At 35.2% G+C, this 23,041-nt stretch overlaps 1 protein-coding gene across 2 annotated transcripts in view; it reads left to right on the forward strand.

Moving 5' to 3' along the window:
* The window catches only part of ERCC8 (ERCC excision repair 8, CSA ubiquitin ligase complex subunit), a 60,565-nt gene that overhangs the window by 5,430 nt on the left and 32,094 nt on the right, over positions 1–23,041 (forward strand). Inside the window, exons 2-4 of one of the 2 annotated variants that reach the window (XM_027101053.1) lie at positions 8,678–8,773; positions 13,757–13,858; positions 17,433–17,556. In XM_027101053.1, coding sequence (XP_026956854.1) covers positions 8,678–8,773; positions 13,757–13,858; positions 17,433–17,556 — 322 coding nt within the window. Of the gene's footprint in view, positions 1–8,677; positions 8,774–13,756; positions 13,859–17,432; positions 17,557–23,041 lie in introns of those variants that run through there. The other variant, XM_027101054.1, reaches the window with a different exon arrangement.

Below are 23,041 nucleotides of genomic sequence, written 5' to 3' on the forward strand. Positions count from 1 at the left end.
TATATTAGATTTACATACATTGTAAACTCCATTGGACAGTGTCACAATTTTTGTTTTCAACCATCAAACATATTTTAAAGGGAAGAATAGCCTATTTACCTAGATATGTATCATTTCTGGTGTTCTCTTTTCATTTCTGATATCCCAAGTTTCCTTCCTATATCACTTCACTTCTGTCTGAAGAACTTTGTTTAGAAATTCTTTTAGAACAAGGCTGGATGGCTCTATGGTTTTGGAAAAGGAATCTGCAGTTAGTTCAATCATTTGTTTCTCTATAGGTAATTTGTCATTCTCTCTGGTTGCTTTGAAATTTTCTTTGTTTTTAGTTTTCAGCAGTTTGATTATAATGTGTCTGAGCATGGACTTCTTTGGGTTTATCATAGAGTCTATTCTGCTTCTTGAACTTGCAGATTTATATCTTTCCACAAACTTAGGATGTTTTCAGCCATTATTTCTGTCCAATATTTTTTACATACCACTTTCTTCTTTCTTTCTGGGACTCTGATGACATTTGGCCTTTTATAATTGTTACTTAGGTCCCTGAGGCTGTGTTCTTTTCTTTTCTTTCTTCTTTTTTTTTTTAGTCTTTTTACCCTATGTTGTTAAATTGTGTAATTTCAATTGATCTGTGTTTAGGTTCACTGACTTTTTCCTCTGTCATCTCTAATCTGCAATTTAGTCTATCAGAAAAATAGTTTTTAATGAAAATTAGATTTTTGATGAAAAATAATTTAACATTTTTCAGTTCTAAAATTTCCATTTGGTTCTTAATTATGTCTTCTGTTTCTTTGCTGAGACTTTCCTTTTTTAACATTTGTTTCAATTATGTTCACATTTGCTTGCTCAAGCATATTTTAATGGCTACCTTGAAGTCTTTGTCAGATAATTCCAACATCTGTGTCACCTCAGCTTTGGTGTCTGTCTGATTGTCTTTTCCCATACAAGTTGAAATGTCCATGGTTTTTCATATGCAGAGTAATTTTGCATTGTATCCTGGACATTTTGTAATGTCATGAAACTCTGGGTCTTTTTTCAGTCCTATGAAGAATGTTGATATTTTTGTTTTAAGAAGCAATTGGCGAAGTTAGGTTCAGGCTGAAAGTTCTTACCTCCTTATGTTTGCCATGGTTCTAATGTCAATTCAGTTTTCAAAGCCATTTCAAATCTGCCCCCAATGTGTGCCACTCAGTAGTCTGTTACCTGAGTGGTACTCTGTTAGCTTAGTTTTCAGAATCTTTTGTATGCTACTTAAGGTTAGCTCCATGCATGCTCTGCTCAGTGATGAGTCCTGGAGTTCATAAATAATTTTATGAGGTTGCCTTCCTGAGCTTCTTTCTCTCAGTGATCTTTCTGGTACCTCTCATCACTGGGACTCTCCCTTTTGGTACTCCTGCTGGAAACATTGGGCTCAGTTACCCTGTTTACCATACACTAATGTGTTTGGGCCCAGTTCTGGTCCTGTAAGTGAGAAGACAGAGGAAGAAAGCAATGGTGATTGGACCCACTCTCTTGGGATCAGAGCTCTGATGAACAGAGAAAACAGATTCCTTCCCCAAGAGTTTTGACTCCCTCAGGTCACTATTTCCAGCCATTGCCAGTGCTGCTATCAGATTGCCTAGGGGCTGGACCACAAGAGAATGGAGAAAAGAGAGAAAAAATATAGATGGGTGATTTCTGCATGTCCTTGAGTATTGGAGTTCCCTTTTTTACTCCTGGAACTTTGTCTGTGCCACAGTGCTCACTTCCAGGTTTCCAGCCAGGAAGTAGCAGAGGAGAAAAAAATAATAAACTGGCCATTGTTTTGGTGGTATGTTGGATTTGGTGTTTCCCCCAGTCCAGTTGCTGCTATTTACTTTTTGGAGTCCTCAAATAGGTATTCCATGCATTTTGTTCACATTTTATCGTTGTATTTCTAGGGAGATGGGTAAAGTGTGCTAGTTATCTTACCTCAAACTGGAGTGGCTACTTTTGAGTATTGACTAATGAAGTGGATGATCAAACGAAAGAAATATGTCAAATCACAAAGCAAGTATAAAAAGTATGAGAGAAATGATAAGAGATTTGGAGAGTAGACCCAGAAGACCCCAGAGGCAATAATAATTCCAGAGGGAGAACAAAACAAACAAGCAGAGACTAGATTGACAGACTAAAAAGGTTCACTGAAGTGCAATAGGATTGATGAAAAAGACATAAAATTAAAAATATCCTAGTAAATATATCTAGGAATGGAGAAAAAAATTATTAAAAGCTTCCAATGGTAAACAATTTATTCATAAAAGAAAAACAGGTTGACATTAGACATCTTAGCAGTTCTAGAGACTGGAATGATATCTACCAACAAGAAAAAAGGACTGCAAGTCAGGAATCCAAATTTAGCCAATCTGTCCAATATTGTGCATATGCTAAAATTCCTAGAAATATTTCACCCCTTTCCCCTTCAAGAAAAAATACCCAAGGAACAACATTAATTGATGAATAAATGTATTTGAACAAGGCCCCAGGGTATGTAAATGATGAAGAGGAGAGGAAACAGAGAAGAGCAGTGAACCTTGTAGTATGTGTATGGTTAAATCTAAATATATAATAATAAACAAGCTGGAAATATATAACATGGCTGATGAAGATCTTTTTAGACACACTTCAAAATTAGCAAAGGGGAATGAACAGCAACTTCATTGAACTAGCAAAATGAAAAGTTAAAGATGGAACTATGACATTAAGTAAACAATAAATAATATCAAGTATATCAGATGTCATACCAAAGGTGAACAGGCTGATTCCTCCCATTAAGAAGCACAGATTATCAGATTAATTTTTAAATAAAATATAGCTAAAAGCTGTTGCTCAGAAATACCTCAATTTAAAATATTTTTAACTAGTTTACAAAATTCTTAAATATTAAAAGTTAAAGTAGAGGATAAAAAGATATTAGACAATTGTCAACAAAATGCAGAAGTCACTGTTAATATTAGTTAAGGTGAGATTTTTGGTTAAAAGCACCAAACATTGTAATAGATGATATTATTTGAAGCACAATTGATGAATTGGTGTAATAAAACATGTATTCAAACAGTTAAATATATAAAGCAAAATGTAAAGAAAATTTGACACTAGTTTCTTTTCCAGAATGGTCCTGATATAGTAGAGAGAGAATACATACATATGGGGGAAATGGATAAACAACACACCAAATTTAATAGACATATATAACTTTACATCTCTTAGAGAATGTCCATGTTTTTTATATGTCAGTGGTACATTTACCAAAATTTTTATGTACTTGGCTACCAAGAAAACTTTAACAAATTCAAAAAGGTAGCCATCTTTACAGGTCATATTCTTTGATCATAAGCTAAAGAAATTGGAAGTAAATTAATTAATGAGAACATCACCATCACCTCTAATTCAATGTTTAAAGAATTAGCAATTACAGGACTTCCCTGGTGGCGCAGTGGTTGAGTCTGCCTGCCGATGCAGGGGACACGGGTTCGTACCCCAGTCTGGGAAGATCCCACACGCCGCGGAGCGGCTGGGCCCGTGAGCCATGGCCGCTGAGCCTGCGCATTCGTAGCCTGTGCTCCGCAACGGGAGAGGCCACAACAGTGAGAGGCCCACATACCGCAAAAAAAAAAAAAAAAATTAGGAATTACATTCTAGATAACTCTTGAGTCCAAGATGGAATGAAAATTGAAGTTATAAATTATCTGGAGAGAAAGGAAAACTATTTCTACAACTTAGGGGAAACAGGGAAACTTGTATTCAAAAAAATGTCATAGGGGCTTCCCTGGTGGCACAGTGGTTAAGAATCTGCCTACCAAAGCAGGGGACACGGGTTCGAGCCCTGGTCCGGGAAGATCCCACATGCCACGAAGCAACCAAGCCCGTGTGCCACAACTGAGCCTGCGCTCTAGAGCCCGCAAGCCACAAGTCCTGAGCCTGCATGCCACAACTACTGAAGCCCACATGCCTAGAGCCTGTGCTCCATAACAGGAGAAGCCACCGCAATGAGAAGCCCGCACACCGCAACGAAGAGTAGCCCCCGCTTGCCACAACTAGAGAAAGCCCACGCACAGCAACGAAGACCCAACACAGCCAAAGATAAAATAAAGAAGATAAATAAATAAATGTATTTTTTAAAAAATGTCATAGCCTAAAAAAATAAAAATGAAAGTATTTCATCATTGAAGAAGATGAAAGGATATAATAAATTTTTTAAGCCATCTTAAGACGTTAAAACAAAAAGTTAAAAGTACTCGCTCTTTTCCTTACCCTGCTTACCCCAGTTTCCTCTGCCTTCTCCCATATCTCTTCTCTTTCACTCCTTTCCCCTTCACCCTCTCTCCTTCACTTTCTCCCCTCCCTCTTTTCTCCCATATTCTCCCTACCCCTCTTCCTTCTACTTCTATTCTTTTGTGTGGAGGGTGTCCCCAAGACCACCCCCAGGTTTGAGGATTCTCTGGAAGGACTCAGTATGCAGCATACGGTTGTACCAAATTACTCATGGCTATGATTTATTACAGCAAAAGTATACAAGGTAAAATCAGTGGAGGGAAAGGCACATGGGTGACTTGTGAAGGAAACCAGGCACAAGCTCTCAGTGGAGTCACACAGATAAGCTTCATTTCTTTAGCAATGAATTGTGACAGCTTAGGTGAAGCTATCAGGGAAGCTCATTAGAGACTCAGTGCCTAGAGTTTTTAATTGAGAACTGGCCACATAAGCACTTTCTGCTTAGCATGTACCAAAATTCCAGACTCCCAGAAGGAATGTAGGTATTCATAATGTCCATTGTTTGCTCCAAATATTAGTTTGGGTCCAGTGAGCCATTCTTATCCAGAAATGTTGGGAACCCTCCTGAAATCCCAGAAGGCAGGTAAGGGCCAGTCTTGCAGGCAGCCCTTTCTAAAGATAGCAGGGTCAGACCTGCCATTTTAACTATTTTTTGCACACCTTGCCTCCTTCCACACAAACCCCACCCCTGTTTCCCTATTGTAGTACCCTCCCCCATTCCCTTCATCTTAACCCCTCCTTCTGGTTCCCAAACAATTCAGACCTAAAGTATTTAGGTTGGGTAGAGGTAGGCTACCTATAAGGCAGGGATTAGGTTGGCCAAAAGTGAGATTTCACTGGCTGAGCAGGTTGAGGAGGTAGTCCAAAGGTGGAGACAGGCAAGCTCAGCTGATCAGGGTGCTGAGAGAAGCAGAAATCAAAGCCTAAGCCTGGTAAGCAGCATCCTTGTTGGAGGACGGGGTAGTAGTGGAGATGGGAGATTGGTTACATACAGGGGGATTGATCAAATAAATATATTAATGATAATGGAGACCATGTTTTCACTGTTAGGAGAGGGAGCTCAAGGAAGGGATGATTCTCTTTGTACATGTCTTTATGATACTATTTTACTTGTTATAAGATGCAAATATTACTGTTATAATTTGAAAAGTCATCAGATGGAAAAATATTTTAAGAGGAAATAGGCATTTCAGTGGAGAAAATGTGAAATATTATTTTCTGGTGAAATATTGAAGTTTAGAAATGGTAGAAGAGCATAATGGTCTGGAGAAAAAAATGTCAGAGTTCAGATGTAGTTCAACCAATTATGTGATTTGGGGCAAATTACTTATGTCTTAGTTTTTTTGGGGGGTTTTTTTGGGGTTTTTTTGCGGTATGTGGGCCTCTCACTGTTGTGGCCTCTCCCGTTGCGGAGCACAGCCTCCAGACGCACAGGCTCAACGGCCATAGCTCATGGGCCTAGCCGCTCCGCGGCATGTGGGCTCTTCCTGGACCGGGACACGAACCCGTGTCTCCTGCTTCGGCAGGCAGACTCTCAACCACTGAGCCACCAGGGAAGCCCTGTCTTAGTTTTATAATCAGGTAAAGTGTTTAATAATGTAATCTACCACTGGGAAAGTTACTACTTAGGATTACCATTTATTACACTTAATAAAGTGATTACAATGTCAGCAAATAGTAGGCTCTTAATTAATATTAGCTGTTTTTATTATTGATCAAGGTTAGACAAGTAGTAAGTGTTAGACTGGATATTTGAATCTAAGGCTAAACTGTCTTCCAAGAGAAAAAGAGGAACTTGTATATCTTTAAATCAGACACTTGCTACTGTTAAAATGATTTCCAAAATGTTTATGGGAATTAATAGTACTGTCACTGCATAAAAATATCAGTATGTACCTTTCCTAGCACTGTGCATTGTTATTTTTTTAAAAAAAACTATGATAATTTGGTAGGTTAAAACTTCTCATTTTATGAAACTTGACCCCTATTTTATACCCCTCACAAAAATTAACTTGAAATGGATTAAAGACTTAAATGTAAGTCCTGAAGCCATGAAAATCCTAGAAGAAAACATAGGAATAAAGCTCTTTGACATGGCCTTGGTAATGATTTTTTGGATATGACACTTAAAGCAGAAGCAACAAAACCAAAAATAAACAAGAACTCCAAAGGTGGGGAGGAGTGGGGAGGGGTGGATCTTAGGCCAAAGGAAAGCAAACTGTGAATGGTAGGAAATAAACACCAGGGCCATGATGTGAAACTTTTGTCCATTTCAACAGCTTTTTTTCCAATATAGGATGGGTTTTGGTTACTGCATACCTACCAACTACAGTGTAATATAACATGGAATAAGCACTCTTACCAAAAAAAATCAGAAACAAATAAACAAGTGAGACTACATCAAAATAAAAAGCTTCTGTACAGCAAACGAAACCATCAACACAGTGAAAAGACAACCTACAGAATGGGAAAAAATATTTTCAAACCATTTATCTAATAAGGGGTTAATATCCAAAACATGAAGAACTCATACAACTCAATACCAAAAAAAAAAAAAAAATTGAAAAATGGGCAAAGAACCTGAATAGACATTTTTCTGAAGAAGATATACAAATGGCCGACAGGTACGTGAAAAGATGTTCAACATCACTAGTCATCAGGGAAGTGCAAAAACAGTGAGACAACACCTCACACCTGTTAGAACGTCTGTTATCAAAAAGGCAAGAGATAACAAATGCTGGAGTGGATGTGGAGAATATGAAACCCTTGTGCACTGTTGGTGGGATTTGTAAATTAGTACAGCCACTGTGGAAAACCAGAATGGAGGATCCTCAAAAAATTAAAAATAGAACTACTACATGAGGAGGAAAACCAGAATGGAGGATCCTCAAAAAATTAAAAATAGAACTACTACATGATCTAGCAGTTTCATTTCTGGGAATATATCCAAACGAAATGAAAACGATAACTCACAAAGATATCTGCACCTCCATGTTCATAGCAGCATTATTTACAATAGCCATGACAAGGAAACCTAAGTGTTCACATATGAATGAATGGATAAAGAAGTTGTGGTATATATTTACAATGGAATGAATATTATTTAGCTACAAAAAGTGAGGAAATCCTACCATTTGCAACTACATGGGTGGACCTTGAAGGCATTATGCTAAAGGAAATAAGTCTGACAGAGAAAGACAAATACTATATGATTTCACTTAAATATGTGGACTCTTAAAAGAAAACGCTCATAGAAAAAGAGATCAGACTTGTGGTTACCAGAGGGAGGGGGTGGGAGCAGGAGGAGTTGGAGGAAAGTGGTCAAAATGTACAAAATTCCAGTTATAAGATAAATAAGTACTAGGGATGTAATGTACAACATATTGACTATAGTTAACACTGATGTATGATATATAGGAAAGTTGTTAGTAAATCCTAAGAATTCTCATCACAAGGAGAAAAATTTTTTTTTCTTTTTGTTGTATCTATATGAGGTGATAGATGTTAGCTGAACCCATTGTAGTAATCATTTCACAATATAAGTAAATTAAGCCATCATGCTGTATACCTTAAACTTATACAATGATATGTATTCATTTATTTCTCAGTAAAACTGGGGGAAAAATCTTATTTAAATTAACATTATTTTGATCAATAATGAATTTAGAGATCATTTGGTTAAATTAATGTAAATGCTTTTTGACATCCAAAAGATTGAGACAACTTCTAATAGTTAACACTCACTAGGCACTTACTATATGCTGAGCATTGTTATGAGCACTTTTTATGTTTCAACTCATTTAATCTTAACGTCCTCACCAGGATAATGATGGTTTACAGGTATTGAATATCAGAAATTTCATTCGTCTTAATTTGTGAGAGTACTTGTTAATCATTTTTATTTATATTTAATTTGATTTATTTAAATGTGCTTAATTGTTGAGTTGAACATGCTCGTTTTATATTTCTATAAGGCTTAAGAAACAGGGGAATTTTTTTAAACTGTAATTTAAACTTTTGTCCACTAGATGTCCTCAGCTAAGTTTCAGTTATCAGAATTTAACTTTTTGTTCATGAAAATTTGTTTCAGTTTCTAGCTATCTAAATTAAAAATTAATAAAATACACCCTTTAAATAAGAGATAAGACAATGCTTCAGGAGAAATTCTTTACATGTAACTGTTAGTACTCTTGTTATTTTAAAAATTTGTATAAGGTCTTTAATAATCTATAAATACCTTTGGATGTATGTTAGGAGATTTAAGCATTACTTGTGATTTTTGACTCCATGTAATTTTGGTGAAATAAGGACATTTTAATGTTAAATTACTTTCTTATTGTTTAACTTTATTTTTCCTTTTCCTCCTTTTAATTTTTATGTTTTGCAGGGTTTTGGGACTGGAGTTAAACAAAGACAGAGATGTTGAAAGGATCCATGGCAGTGGAGTTAACACCCTTGACATTGACCCTGTTGAAGGGAGATAGTAAGTTTATTATATAATCATTTTTGTTCCTAAGTGAGATCCAGTAAAATCTTGCTTTCAGATTAATTTTCTGAAGTTTCATAAAAATTAATAAAAATTCTAAATTTGTAGCATTTTAAATCTGGCATTATTAATTTCAAATAAATACAGAACATTGAACCTATGCAATGTTGCCAAATAAACATTTCCAAACTACTTTAATATAAATATATTAATTGTTAAATCAACGAATACTGAACTTTTTTGGATGCAGAGAGTGTGTAAGTGCTGAGGTATGTCTTTAGCTGCTATTTCAAAACAGAGTTGTTACTCTCAAGGAGTCTGCTGGGAAAACAAATATAAAAAGCAGAAGTATATTTTGGAAAATTAAGTTTGAAGCACACCAGCCTTGTGTTTGAGTTCCTCCTGGCTTCATATTCATCAGCTATGTGGCCTTGAGCAATTTATCTAACCTTTCTAATTCACAGTTCCCTTAGCTACACAATGTAAGAACAAAATCTAACAAGTTTGTTGTGAAGATTAATTGAGATAATATGTATCACATGATTAGCATAGGACATGGCATACTGTAAATGGTTGCCACAACTGTTGTTAATCAAAAGCATTATCACCTATACTTTTACTCCTTTCAATCCATTTTCCATACAACAGCTGAAGTGCATAGAAAAATGTGCCATCTCCCCCACTTAAAACTCATCTACCCCACATTACTTTTACAAGAAAGTTCAAAACCCTTCATGTGGTCTATAATTAAGACAAGTGTAAAAGTAACTAAAGAAAAGTTTGTCTTACCATGTTCTGTTTAGCATTTGCCCCCAAATTTTTATATTATAATGAAGTATTATTATTTACATTAAAATAAGCCAGAGTAGGTTTAATAGAAATCTGTTTTTTATTTCCAGCCTCTGTCATGGTCTCACCTAATAGTATATGAGAAACATGTACAGTGAACGAATGCTCACTTTAACACATGGTTAAATCTAAAAGATGACCTGTGATAATTCTTTTCTTCCTCCTGACCTTTTCCAGGCTCAACATAACACCTCCCAATTAAGGACAGGTGTGGGACATTTGCTTATAAAATAATCCAGACATGAGCATCAAGGGATAGCTGATTTCTTTTGGTCTTAGGTGCTGGTAGAAAAAAATGTTCAATACTCCAGCCAGTCATTTGGGGTAGTGATCAGTTGTTTGACCTGTAAAGTACATGAATCCAGTAGGCTACCAGTTGGGAGAGTTAGTGAGAAATGTGGGAAGTTATAGATTACATGTGCATTAAATAGGTGTGAGAAATAACAGACTGAGGAGTCTTTGCAGAGCATATACAGAAAAGTCAAGATTCTCACTACAGTGGTTTCCCCCTTTTCCCCCTTTTTCATAGTAAAAATCTACAACTATTTATTTCCTTGTTTGCTAAGACTTATATTTTACATTAAACCCTTTTGGCAGAAAAGAGAAATAAAAATCAAAATGAATGTTTAATGGAAAATTAAATATAGGTCTTCTTTTTCTCAGAAAAATCAATTCACATGTAACTTGCTCAAAATACTTAATATTTACCAACCACTGTGAGAGCTGTAGTGATACCACGGAAAACCAGAATGAAAACTAGAATACATAAATCTTGTAAAGAAGCATTTATTTCCAAAGTTAGGAGTTAATTGAAGAAGTCTATCTGAAAACATTTTAACAAGTGCAACTACATAAAGTACATTTGTATATCATCCTATGAAGCTTGAATTTTCTTTTATGTCTTCTAAATTCTTCTGAGTTGATTCCATGCGTCTTTGGTACCGAGTTTTCTTGTCCACATAAAAACGTCAAGTCCTGTCTTTTACTGTGTTCACTTTATTAGCAGGGTAATAACCGTAGAGTTAGGTAACATCATTGCCATCAGATACTTCAACTACGAAGTCAGTTAATTACAATAATGTTCAATTTTTTTCACCCAATTAATGTAATCAAAGGAAAGCTTTTGGAAGTCATTCTAGCAAAGATGAAACATCTTATGTTATTGTAAATACAATTTAAATTAAGTCTAAAAGTCCAGCTTTGAAAACAATTGTTTTTACATTGATAATACATGCAATGCCATGGTAAAAAAACAGTATTTCACAAAGTACAAATATGCAGAAAATGTTTTTGGAATTGTTATGGTACACATGTAACTCAAAACTGTGTTCAAACAAGCTGCAACATGTTATCAACCAAAACAAAAGCTGTAGTTGTTAAAATTTACAAAGATTTCTCTATATACACAATGAGTAACTGAACCACAAAATTTTGTAATGAAGCTAACACTGAGTATTAAAAAAAAACCTTCAGCATGGCATTACTTGCTGTATTTCTTTACTGCCCCATTATCAATTAGATTTAGAACTATTTGAGCAAAGAACTTTGAAGAAGTACTGTTAAATTAACCTAATTGTCCTACAAATTGATACTGAATTTTTCTTAAAACAAGTCTATAAATCAGTGCTTCTTGGACATGCTGCTAGTTCATGAACCCTTTGTATCTGGTTCACAACTAGATAAGGCACTTGTACCAGAATGTGGTACAAGTCACTAAGCACACAGTTTAGATAAGCTATATTTTTTTTTGTAGCAAGACTATCTCAGTGAAGAAAGAAGTGTGTTCATTTCTGACACAAGCTCTTTATGTTGTACTATAAATAGCAAAGAAACTAAAGATGGCAAAATAAAAAACCAATGTACAACACTCATCACAAATATAAGTGATCAAATATCTCCACAAACCACAAAATATGGATGAATGGGAGCAAAACACTGATAACTACAAAATCAGTGTGGTATCAGCATCTATACCAGGGGAGGCAATAAAAACCACTGGGGCATCTAATAGACCTGATAACTCAAAATAACTGACAGTTAGTTGAAAGCTCAGCAAGCCAATTTGACTACAACATTGAAACTGGGAAAGGATTGTGTACTCTAGTTGTTCAAGGGATTCACAGTAAGACCCAAAGGGGCTAGAGTACTGTAGGCCCTATAATCTCTCCAGCTAATCACCTAAAGATGTCCTAATGGAGAGAACCCTACATTGAGGAGAAACTGTTTGGAATAGAATCCAAAGTGAGCAGTACAGGGACAATAGAAAGAAACAAGGGAAAAAGATGGATCAGACAAAAATTGGGGTGGTGAATAGAATCAGGAAATCTTTGAAAGTTAGCTGCCATATTTTGAGCATCTTATTTGAAAAAGAAGAGGAGGGGGATGTTCTAGAGATATAAATTTTAAATATTGTTATAAACGAAGCCTCCCTTTTAAAAGTTTAAGAAAATTAATTTTACATAAAAATGAGCAAAAGAATAGGATTAAGATCAAAGCCCATACAAAATTATTTTAAGAACAAAGAGAATAAATAGAATAATGTTCCTTTAGACAGTGTAGTTGTGCCAGAAAGATATGCCCACAAAATAGATAACTCTACCTAATATTTTAAAACTAGCTGAAAGTCATTTCTATTTTTTATTTTCTTTATTTTTTTGGCTGCACCATGTGACATGTGGGATCTTAGTTCCCCAATCAGGGATCAAACCTGTGGCTCCTGCAGTGGAAGCACAGAGTCTTAACCACTGGACTGCCAGGGAAGTCCCTAAAAGTCATTTTTAAAAGATACAGTGTATGAAAGAGTAACATAAGTAGGAATTAGAAAAACTGAAAAATGAGATGATCAAACTCAAGAAAAAATTAGAAAAGAAAGTTTCAGAAATGAAGACTAAAGCATAAAGAACACAAGCAAATAAAATATGAGGAAACATTTAAAAATCAAAAAGAAATGGAGAAAGGAAAAGTTTTTGAGATACAGATGTATGTAGAAGATAGGCAAAGAAGATCTAACATACATATAATAGGAGTTTCCAGAGAAGAAACCCAAAGGAAAAGAATGGAATAAAGACTAAAACTATATTCCAAGGAAACATTCCTAGAATGAATAAAATCTGAAACTACATATAAGGGAAAGAGAATCATATTGTAACCAGACTTTGATTTTGAGCTTTTTGCTCAAAGAAATGAAGTTTCTTTTCTAAGATGTTCAAGGAAATAAAATGTGAGTCAAGGATTTTATATCCAACCAGACTAATTTTCAAGTACAAAGGGACTAATTATTAGTAACATACAAGAATTCAGGGAGTATTGTTCTCATTAGGCCTTTCTTAAGAATCTACCAGAGAATAAAATCAGAACAAGAATGAATAGAGACAGCACCAGAATTGATGGTGAGCAGTAATATTAACAAATAGCAATACTTTATGTAGATGCATAAATATTTACATATATAGATATATAAATTAAATTCACAAATCTATGTGTTTTCCCTATTAGATTGTAAACTGGGGCGTCAGGAATCATGCCTGTCTTATTCATAGTTGAATTGGCATAACGCCTAGCATATTGCAGAAGCTCAAAATTGAATGAGTTGAGTAAATGCATTCATAATGGAGGGAAGAAATCTAACACTTATGGATCCCCTATTTTTTGCCAGGCAGTATAAAAGCCCTTTGCATATGACTTATCTTTGTATCAACTTTATGATTTAGGTGAAAATGTCCCACTTTTCACAAAGGAAAAACCTTAGGTGAAGTAACTTGCCCAGGGTCATATAGCTAGCATCAGTAATAACTGGTCTGTCTGATTCCATTTATAACTAGGCCATTTAAAATGACTTTGTAATATTTCACTTCCTTAAATAAGAAGTATCTTTTGCCATCTTGTTTCTACTGTCCTTTCTTTTTGGAATCATGAAGGTAAATTTTAACTGATCACAGATTGAATCATTCTATACTCATTCTTCCACAAATACTAGATTAAAAATTTTAGTTTATTTCAGCCTATACTAATGAAGATTTACTCTGTATTTATGGGCATAATAAATTTGAGTTTGTAGGTCAGTAATTTTCAGAAATACTTGGTCATAAATGAACTATATAAAATGATAATGTGAACTTTTTTTATTATTAGCATGTTATCAGGTGGTTCAGATGGTGTGATGGTGCTTTATGATCTTGAGAACTCCAGCAGACAACCTTATTACACATGTAAAGCAGTGTGTTCCATTGGCAGGTGTGTATTAAAAATGTAATTCATGAATTTATAAACATTTGAGTATTTTTTGCATCAAATGCAAAACATGAAAAAAACTTTTGGTTATGTTCTTTTTGTTCTCCACCTACATAGCACACCTCAGTAACTAATTTTAGTTCTTAGACTACTTAGCATAAGACTCATTTGAGTCTTTCCAGCTAAATATAAACACAAATTAGATTTTTCAACTATCATTAATAGAACAAAAAGATTAACAGCTAGAAGCCATAAATATACTAACAATCACACACACACATACACACCCCTTTCTTACCTCTCTATATACTCAACGCTGCCTAACTTAACATACTTCTCTTTGTCTTGAATTTTTTGACTATTTACTGGCTTTCCAATCTTGTGAGAATTATTTTTAAGTTTTTAATAAAGTGTTTTGTGATTTTGTTTTAATTTGTTCATAATCATCACTTAATTCTTTTTCATTTCCTGTATTTGATCTGATTTTGAGGAGACCTTGAATTAACAGAGAGAATAGGTGTCGAAAAAATGTTTTCAAGAGGAAAAACTTCATGAACATTCATATCAGCAACCACTCTGTATTAAAGCTGTTCCCAAAGCACTAGATAGATGCATAAGTTCATGGAATATTTGTGAGGAGATTTACGAATGTTTCTTGGCTCTGGTGCTTCACTTTGGAAATACAGATTTAAGGAAACTATTTCTCTGAGCCTCTGACAAAACTATTTTGTCTTAGAGATAATTATACTTGCCCTATTATTCTTGTAAGTTTTCTGTAAGACTTAAATGAAATACTGTCTTTTAAAAAGCATATTAAAAATTGTAAAGCCATCATATAAATAGGAAGCAATATAATTATAGGTACATTTGGTACAAAACAAGATACCACTTCAAGTACTTTGGAACTTGGTTCCTAAGAGGCTTACACCATTTTATATTCCCTCCACTCCCACCAAACAAACAAACAAAAAATCTAAATTCTAAAGTGTAAGACAGTCGTTAATTAAATTCATCTTTGTCTTATTTTATCTTAGCTATCATTTTAACACTGTTAAAATAATATTTTTATATATACCACCTGCTATGTAATGTTATTCCATGAGTGGCTATGATTTGCTTTTCTGGTGTGTGATGTCAAGTAAATGCTTAGGATATCAATCTTACTTTATTATGACTTTCTTCTTAGATTCAAATTCTTAACTTCAAAACCATGACTTTGGTAAATAGGCATATAGTAAGCATCTTTACAAAATGAGTTAAAATAGCATTTTACATTCAAAGACTTTATAATCTAACTTTAAAAAGTAATTTCAATAAAAATTGTTACTAAGTTAATGTGGCTTAGACTGTTTCCTGATATTTATTTTTGCTTTACTTAATGTGTTTGTTCTGAGCACCAAAAAGATTCCTGTACCCAAATTTTTATTAAATGTGAATGAGAATGACAGATCATACATAGTAGGAGAATAATACAATATTTTGTCCTATTTTTAAATCTAAAATATAAATGAGCTTTTATTTGTGATCACTACATTAAAGATTTATTTTATTTAAAACTGGAAAATCTCTGTGTAGATCCTTAGGAACAAATAGAAATCAGTTCTGTTTATCTTAAGCAGAAATTTATTGGAAAGAAACTTAATATCTCACATAATGGCAGGAAGGTGGAAGAATCAAATGTAGAAAATGAGCAGAAAAGCAAGAGAAACTAGGACAAGAGAACACAGTCAAGGTCACACCACAGGAACAATTTAGTTTGGGTTCTCCTACATGTCACAAACACAGATTCTCAACTCTACAGCTATGAATAATTGCTAACTATCCTTGGTTTGCATTACTAGCTGGAGTTTTAGAGTCCCAGGCAGGATTGATGAAGCCCAGGACACATGTTCATGCCCCCACTGCCAAGAGCAAGGGGAAGAGAATATCTGGAGCCCCTTGCTTTATGTAATAAGAGGCAAGGCCCTGCCTTTCAACAAAACGAAGGGAATTTCCCCCCAAAAGGAAGTTTGGATGTTCAGCCAAGAAAAGGGCACATGTCCACTACAGTCCACCCATTTGGCTGTCCAATATCAGTATATACCTTTCTTCCCATACCTACCCTTCCTTTTAAAAAAGAAGTTTCAGCCTGACCTAATGCAAGTATCCATTATTTGACAAAAAAATATAATTATCCCCTTCCCCAAAGAGCTATGACCCTAAGTCTGTTTATTTACCACATCCATCTCCAGTTCAGGATAATGTCTGTTTTTCCACTGGTTTTACGTGATCTTATATCAGGATTATGCAACCTGTGGGCTCAATTGTATAGTTAACCTATATAAAATAACGGAGGTAAGAAAAAGAGGAAAGAAAGAGGAAATTAGTTAAAATATATACGTATATACATGACATAGAAAGTAAGGAAATATGAATAGGTACTACAGTCCTTTTTTGCAGCTGTCTCAAGGCCAGCTTGAGGTCTTCAGGTAGCACCACATGTGTCAAGGCCCTTTATTCTGTATTGTGATCCAGACCTTCACCTTAAGGAATCAGAACTCATGATGGTCCTATCTGCATAGGGTTGCAGTAGTCTTCTGTTTACTTTTATCTTATTGAAAATTTCTAACGTACATGAAAATAGAGAGTAGTATAATGAACTGTGCCGATCACCCAGCTTCAGCAGCTATCAGTCATAACCAGTCTTGTTTCATCTTTACCCCAACCTACCCAGCTACTCTGAGGATTATTTTGAAGCAGATCTCAGAAGGATATCGTTTCATTCATAATTATTTGTATCTCTAAAAGGTAAAAGGTGTTTTATAAGCATAACCCCACTACCACTATCTCACATCTATAATAATTCCTGATATTAAGTATACAGTTGGTGTTCAAATGTCCCACCATTGTCTCTTAAGTGTTCCTAAACAGCCAGTGTCTTTCAATTAAGATTCAGTAAAGGACACATACTGTGTTGATCACTGGTTCAGAGCATATACTGCATCCTTCAGGATAGCACATCATCATCACAAGGTGCTATATTGTAACTGATGTCATAACTGAGTCTTCAACAGATCATGATTCTATGGGTGATGTGTTACATAAGAGTAGTGAATCTCATGAGCATCTACCAGTTGCATTCTTTTGTTGTATAAGTAGGGTTCTTAATCAGAAGCAATACTGTGTGGGACACCACGGAAGTATGTGAGGCAACAATTCTAAGAATGGTGGTGTTGAGAAAATGATGGCCAGGAAAAGCAAATCCAAAACCAGAATAGGTATCTCTTCCAGTAAGGAAAAATCACTGTCTCCATGAAGCGGTCCAGTGTGGCTGGCTGATCCCTCCAGGATATAGTATTGAAATCAGAAGTCTCTCATTTTATGAGCCTTAGTAGGAAGCAGCCCTCCACATCATACTGTGAAAGCTTAAAACTAGAGATGCCTAGATATTCTCTTTCTCTAGACAGCTAGGACATGGCATGTGATCTAGGTTTGGCCATTCATATCATCGTTCCTGAGACTGCTACTCGTGAATATAGTATCAGTTTTGAAACTCAAATAAATCAATTATCTCTAAATTTTGATTACTGTTTTGTAGAAGCCATCCTGATGTTCACAAATATAGTGTGGAGACTGTACAGTGGTATCCTCATGACACTGGCATGTTCACATCAAGCTCATTTGATAAAACTCTGAAAGTATGGGATACAAATACGTTACAAGTAAGTACATTAAAAACTTTTCCAAGTTGCTCTGTGCGATAAATGAGAACTTAATCCTAAACCATTTTAGTGTGATTATTTGCTAAGATGTCATATAGTATATGTGAAATTAGTATAGCAGTTAAGGAGACCTAGAGTGCTTGAGTTCATATCTTGGTTCTGCTGCTGACTGTCTGTGTGATATTTGTCTGAACCTCTCTGTATTTATCTGTAAAGGGGGTAATGATTGTACCTTATAAAATGGTTGTGAGGATTAAATAGGTCAATATATGTAAAGTACCTGGAACAGTGCCTAGCATATAGTAAGTGCTCAAAAACCATTAGCTATTATTATTATTTGTTTTATTATTCAAAAACTACTATGGTCTAGTGGTGTAGGGAAGAAAATTGGATTTATCTCCTATTGGCCAAAAGACTTAAAGGAAAAGAAAGTTATTAACATTATAGCTTAGTAAAGGTAGACAGTAGATAATAGTTTTTATATTTGATCAAATTTATATTTCTTTCTCATGCTAATTTTTTCCCTGAGCTCTAGTCCCATATGTCTCCACCTGTCTTCAGAACCTCTCTTTTTTTTTTTTTTTTTTTGCGGTACGTGGGCCTCTCACTGCTGCAGCCTCTCCCGTTGCAGAGCACAGGCTCCGGACGTGCAGGGTCAGCGGCCATGGCTCACGGGCCCAGCCGCTCCGCGGCATGTGGGATCTTCCCGGACCGGGGCACGAACCCGTGTCCCCTGCATCAGCAGGCAGACCCTCAACCACTGCGCCACCAGGGAAGCCCAGAACCTCTCTTACTTAAATGTAATGTCATCTTCTCAAACTTAACATGTTCCAAACTGAAGTGAACATGATGGCTCCTCACATCCATTTAGTCCTCAAATCTTAGCAATTCTTCCTTCAAACTCTCAGATTTCCCTTTCCTATTTCCCTCACCATCACTGTACATCTAGACTACTCCTAAAAACTCCTAACTGGTTTCTCTGCATTATTTTTCTTCCACATTTCCACAGCAAGTTTACCCCAGAATTAATCAGAATCAAGCAGTTTCATCCTGTCTCAACACGAAACCTCTAGTGACTCCATTGTCTAAATTCAGCCTGGCATTCTAAGTTCTCCATAACCTCACTTCCCACTTTCTCAACCTTAGCTTCTACCTCTTTTCAACCTAAATGATGTACTGCCACTAAATTGATCTCCTTTTGCCTTCTGAACACATGTTATGTGTTATGTTCCCTGCCTCAGGTCCCCTTCCCTATGAAACTTCTCCCTTCTCTTATTCATCTTATAACTGGAAGTTTATACTCCTTAACCAACATCTTTCTATTTCTCCCACCCCCCAGCCCCAGTAATCACTTTATTCACTGTTTCTATCAGTTTGGCTTTTTAAGATTCCACATATAAGTGATATTATACAGTATTTGTCCTTGTCTGCCTGACTTCACTTAATATAATGCCCTCAAGGTTTGTCCATGGTCACAAATGACAGGATTTCATTCTTTCTCATGGCTGAATAATATTCCTGTGTGTGTGTATGTGTGTGTGTGTTATCTTCTTTATCCCTTCATACGTTGATGAACACTTAGGTTGTTTCCATGACTTGGCTATTATAAATAATGCTGCAAAAAACATGAAGGTGCAGCTATCTCTTTGAGAGAGACATTGATTTTATTTCCTTCAGATATATACACAGAAGTGGGATTGCTGTATCATATGGTTCTATTTTAAATTCTTTGAGGAACCCCATATTGTCTTTCATGATGGCTGCACCAATTTACATTCCCACTACCAGTTACAAGGGTTTCCTTTTCTCCATATCCTCACCAACACTTATCTCTTTTTGATAATAGACATTTTAACAGATGTGAGGTGATATCTCATTGTGGTTTTGATTTGCATTTTCCTGATGATTAGTGATATTGAACACCTTTTCATATTCATTTTGGCCATTCTTATATTTTTGGAAAAATGTCTATTCATGTCCTCTGCCCATTTTTTATTTAGATTGTTTGGGTTTTTTGCTACTGAGTTGTATGAGTTCTTTCTATATTTTGGATATTAACCCTTTATCATGATTTTCAAATATTTTCTCCCACTCTTTAGGTTGCTTTTTCATATTGTTTATGGTTTCCTTTGCTGTGCAGCAGGTTTTTAATTTGCTGTAGTTCCATTTGTTTAATTTTGCTTTTGTTGCCTTTGATTTTGGTATCAAATCCAAACAGTCTTCACCAAGACCACTGTCAATGTTTTCTTCCAGGAGTTTTATGATTTCAGGTCTTACATTCAAGTTTTTAGTCCATTCTGAGTTAATTTACGTGCATGGTGTAAGATAGTGGTCCAGTTTCATTCTTTTGCGTATGGTTGTTCAGTTTTCCCAGCATCATTATTGAAGAGACTATCCTTTCCCCATTGTACATTCTTAGTTCCTTTGTCATAAATTAATTAACCATACATGCCTGGCTTTATTTCTGGACTGTCTTTTCTGGTCCATTGATCTGTGTGTCTGTTTTTATGCCAGTACCATAATGTTTTGATTACTATAGCTTTGTAATGCAGTGGTCCCCCCTTATCTATGTGGGATACATTCCAAGACCCCCACTGAGTGCCTGAAACCACGGATACTATCAACTTACCGTGGTTATAGTATATACCAACCCTGTATATACTACATTTTTTCCTATACTCATGTGTGGGTAGCATATATGATATGGATACACAGAACAAAGGGATGATTCACATCCAGGTGGGACAAGCAAACTTTCATCATGCTCCTCAGAACAGTGTATTATTTAAAACTTATGAATTATTTACTTCTGTAATTTTCCATTTAATATTTTCAGACCACAGTTGACCTCAGATAACTGAAACGGAGGAAAGTGAAATACAGATAAGAAGGGGACTGCTGTATAGTCTGAAATCAGAAAGTGTGATGCCTCCAGCTTTGTTCTTCTTTCTCAAGATTGTTTTAGCAATTCGGGGTCTTTTGTGGTTCCATACAAATTTTCAGATTATTGTTTCCTATTTCTAGAAAAATGCCATTGAGAATTTGGTAGAAATTGCACTGAATTTATAGATTGTTTTGGGTGCTGTGGACATATTAACATTGTTAGTTCTTTCAGTCCACTGGTATGGAATATCTTTTCATTTATTTGTGTCTTCAGCTTCTTTCATCAGTTTCTTATAGTTTTCAGTGTACACCTTTTACCTCCCTAGTTAAATTTATTTCTAGGTATTTTATTCTTTATGCTGTAGTTATAAATGAGATTGTTTTCTTAATTTCTCCTTCTGATAGTTCATCATTAGTGTATAGAAATGCAACTGATTTTTTTTAACAGTTTGAATCCTGCAGCTTTACTGAATTTGTTTATTCTAACAGTTTTTTGGTGAAGTCTTTAAGGTTTTATATGTATAATATCATTTCATGGGCAGATAGAGACAGGTTTACTTTTTCCATTCCAGTTTGGATGCCTGTTATTTCTTTTTCTTGCTTAATTGCTCTGGCTAGGAGTTCCAGCACTGTGTTGAATAAAATTGGCAAGGGTGGGCATCCTTCTCTTCTCCCTGATCTTAGAGGAAAAGCTTTCAGCTTTTAACTGTTGAGTATGATGTTAGCTATGAGCTTGTCATATATGGCCTTTATTATGTTGAGGTACATTCTCTCTATACCCATTTTATTGAGGAAAATATTTAATACTTCTTAATATAAGTCAATACCCATTCGTGATTTTTTTTAAATTCCTAACATAGTAGGAATAAACGGGAAATTCCTTAAACTGGCATTTACAGATTACATGATTACAAACATGGAAAATCCAAAGGAAACTTTAGCCAAATTATAGTATAAGAAAATTCAGCAAAATTGCTGAATATAAGGTCAGTTGTATCTGAATTCCAGGCACAAAGAATTATAAAATGAAATTTCAAGAGTAATATAGTTTATAATTGCAGCACAAGTCATCATATACCTAGTAAGAAATTGAAAAGTGTACAGGACCACTCAACACTACACAGAAAACTATAGAATATTATTGAGAGAAATTAAAACCTAAATAAATGGTGGGATATGTCACATTCACACTCTCACAACTTTTATTCAACGTAGTTTTGGAAGTCCTAGGCATGGCAATCAGAGAAGAAAAAGAAATAGAAGGAATGCAAATTGGAAAAGAAGTAGTAAAACTGTCACTGTTTGCAGATGACACGATACTATACATTAGAAAATCCTAAAGACACCACCAGAAAACTACTAGAGCTCATCAATGAATTCCAGTAAAGTTGCCAGAAACAAAATTAATATACAGAAACCTGTTGCATTTCTGTACACTAACAATGAATTTTCTGAAAGAGTAATTAAGGAACAATTCCATTTATAAACGCATCAAAAATTAAAATACCTGGGAATAAACCTACTTAAGTTAAAGAACTGTACTCAGAAAACTATAAGACACTGATGAAAGAAATTGGAGAACACACAAACAGATGGAAATATATACCGTGTATATGGATTGGAAGAATTAACATTGTGAAAATGAACATACAACCAAAAGCAATCTACAGATTCATTGCAATCCCTGTCAAAATACCGAGGGCATTTTTCACAGAACTAGAACAAATAATTTTAAAATTTGTATGGAAACGTGAAAGACCCTGAATAGCCAAAACAATCTTCAGAAAGAACAGAACTAGATGAATCACGCTTGCTGACTTCAGACTATACTACAAAGCTACAGTAATCAAAACAGTATGGTACTGGCATAAAAACAGATACATAGATCAGTGAAACAGAATGGAGAGCCCAGAAATAAACTCATGCACTTATGGTCAATTAATCTACGACAAAGGAGGCAAGAGTATACAATGCAGGAAAGACAGTCTTGGCAATTCCCTAGTGATCTAGTGATTAAGACTCTGCACTCTCACTGCCGAGGGCCCAGGTTCAATTCCTGCTCGGGGAACTAAGATCACACAAGCTCTGTGGCATGGCCAAATAAAGGAGAAGAAAGGAGAGTCTCTTCAATAACTGGTGCTGGGAAAACTGGACAGCCACATGTAAAGGAATGAAATTAAAACATTCTCTAACACCATATACAAAAATAAACTCAAAATGGATCAAAGACCTTAACGTAAGGCTGGAAACCATTAAACTAAAAGAAAGCAGAACATTCAGCGCATTCTCGATATAAATCATACTAAATTTTTTTTTGCATCTATCTCCTAAAGCAAAGCAATAAGAGCAAATATAAACAAATGGGACTTAATTAAACTTAAAGCTTTTGCACAGCAAAGAAAGCCATAAACAAAACAAAAAGGCAAACTACAGAATGGGAGAAAATGTTTGCAAATGATATAACTGATAAGGGGTTAATATTCACATATATAGACAATTCATACACCTGAACATCAAAAAAACAAGCCTAATTAAAAGATGGTTAGAAGACCTGAATAGACATTTTTCCAAAGAAGACATACAGCTGGCCAACAGGCACATG

This window comes from Aethalodelphis obliquidens, unplaced genomic scaffold, assembly GCF_003676395.1.
Source record: "Aethalodelphis obliquidens isolate GAN/ISIS:26980383/991018 unplaced genomic scaffold, ASM367639v1 scaffold4, whole genome shotgun sequence".
Taxonomy (NCBI): domain Eukaryota; kingdom Metazoa; phylum Chordata; class Mammalia; order Artiodactyla; family Delphinidae; genus Aethalodelphis; species Aethalodelphis obliquidens.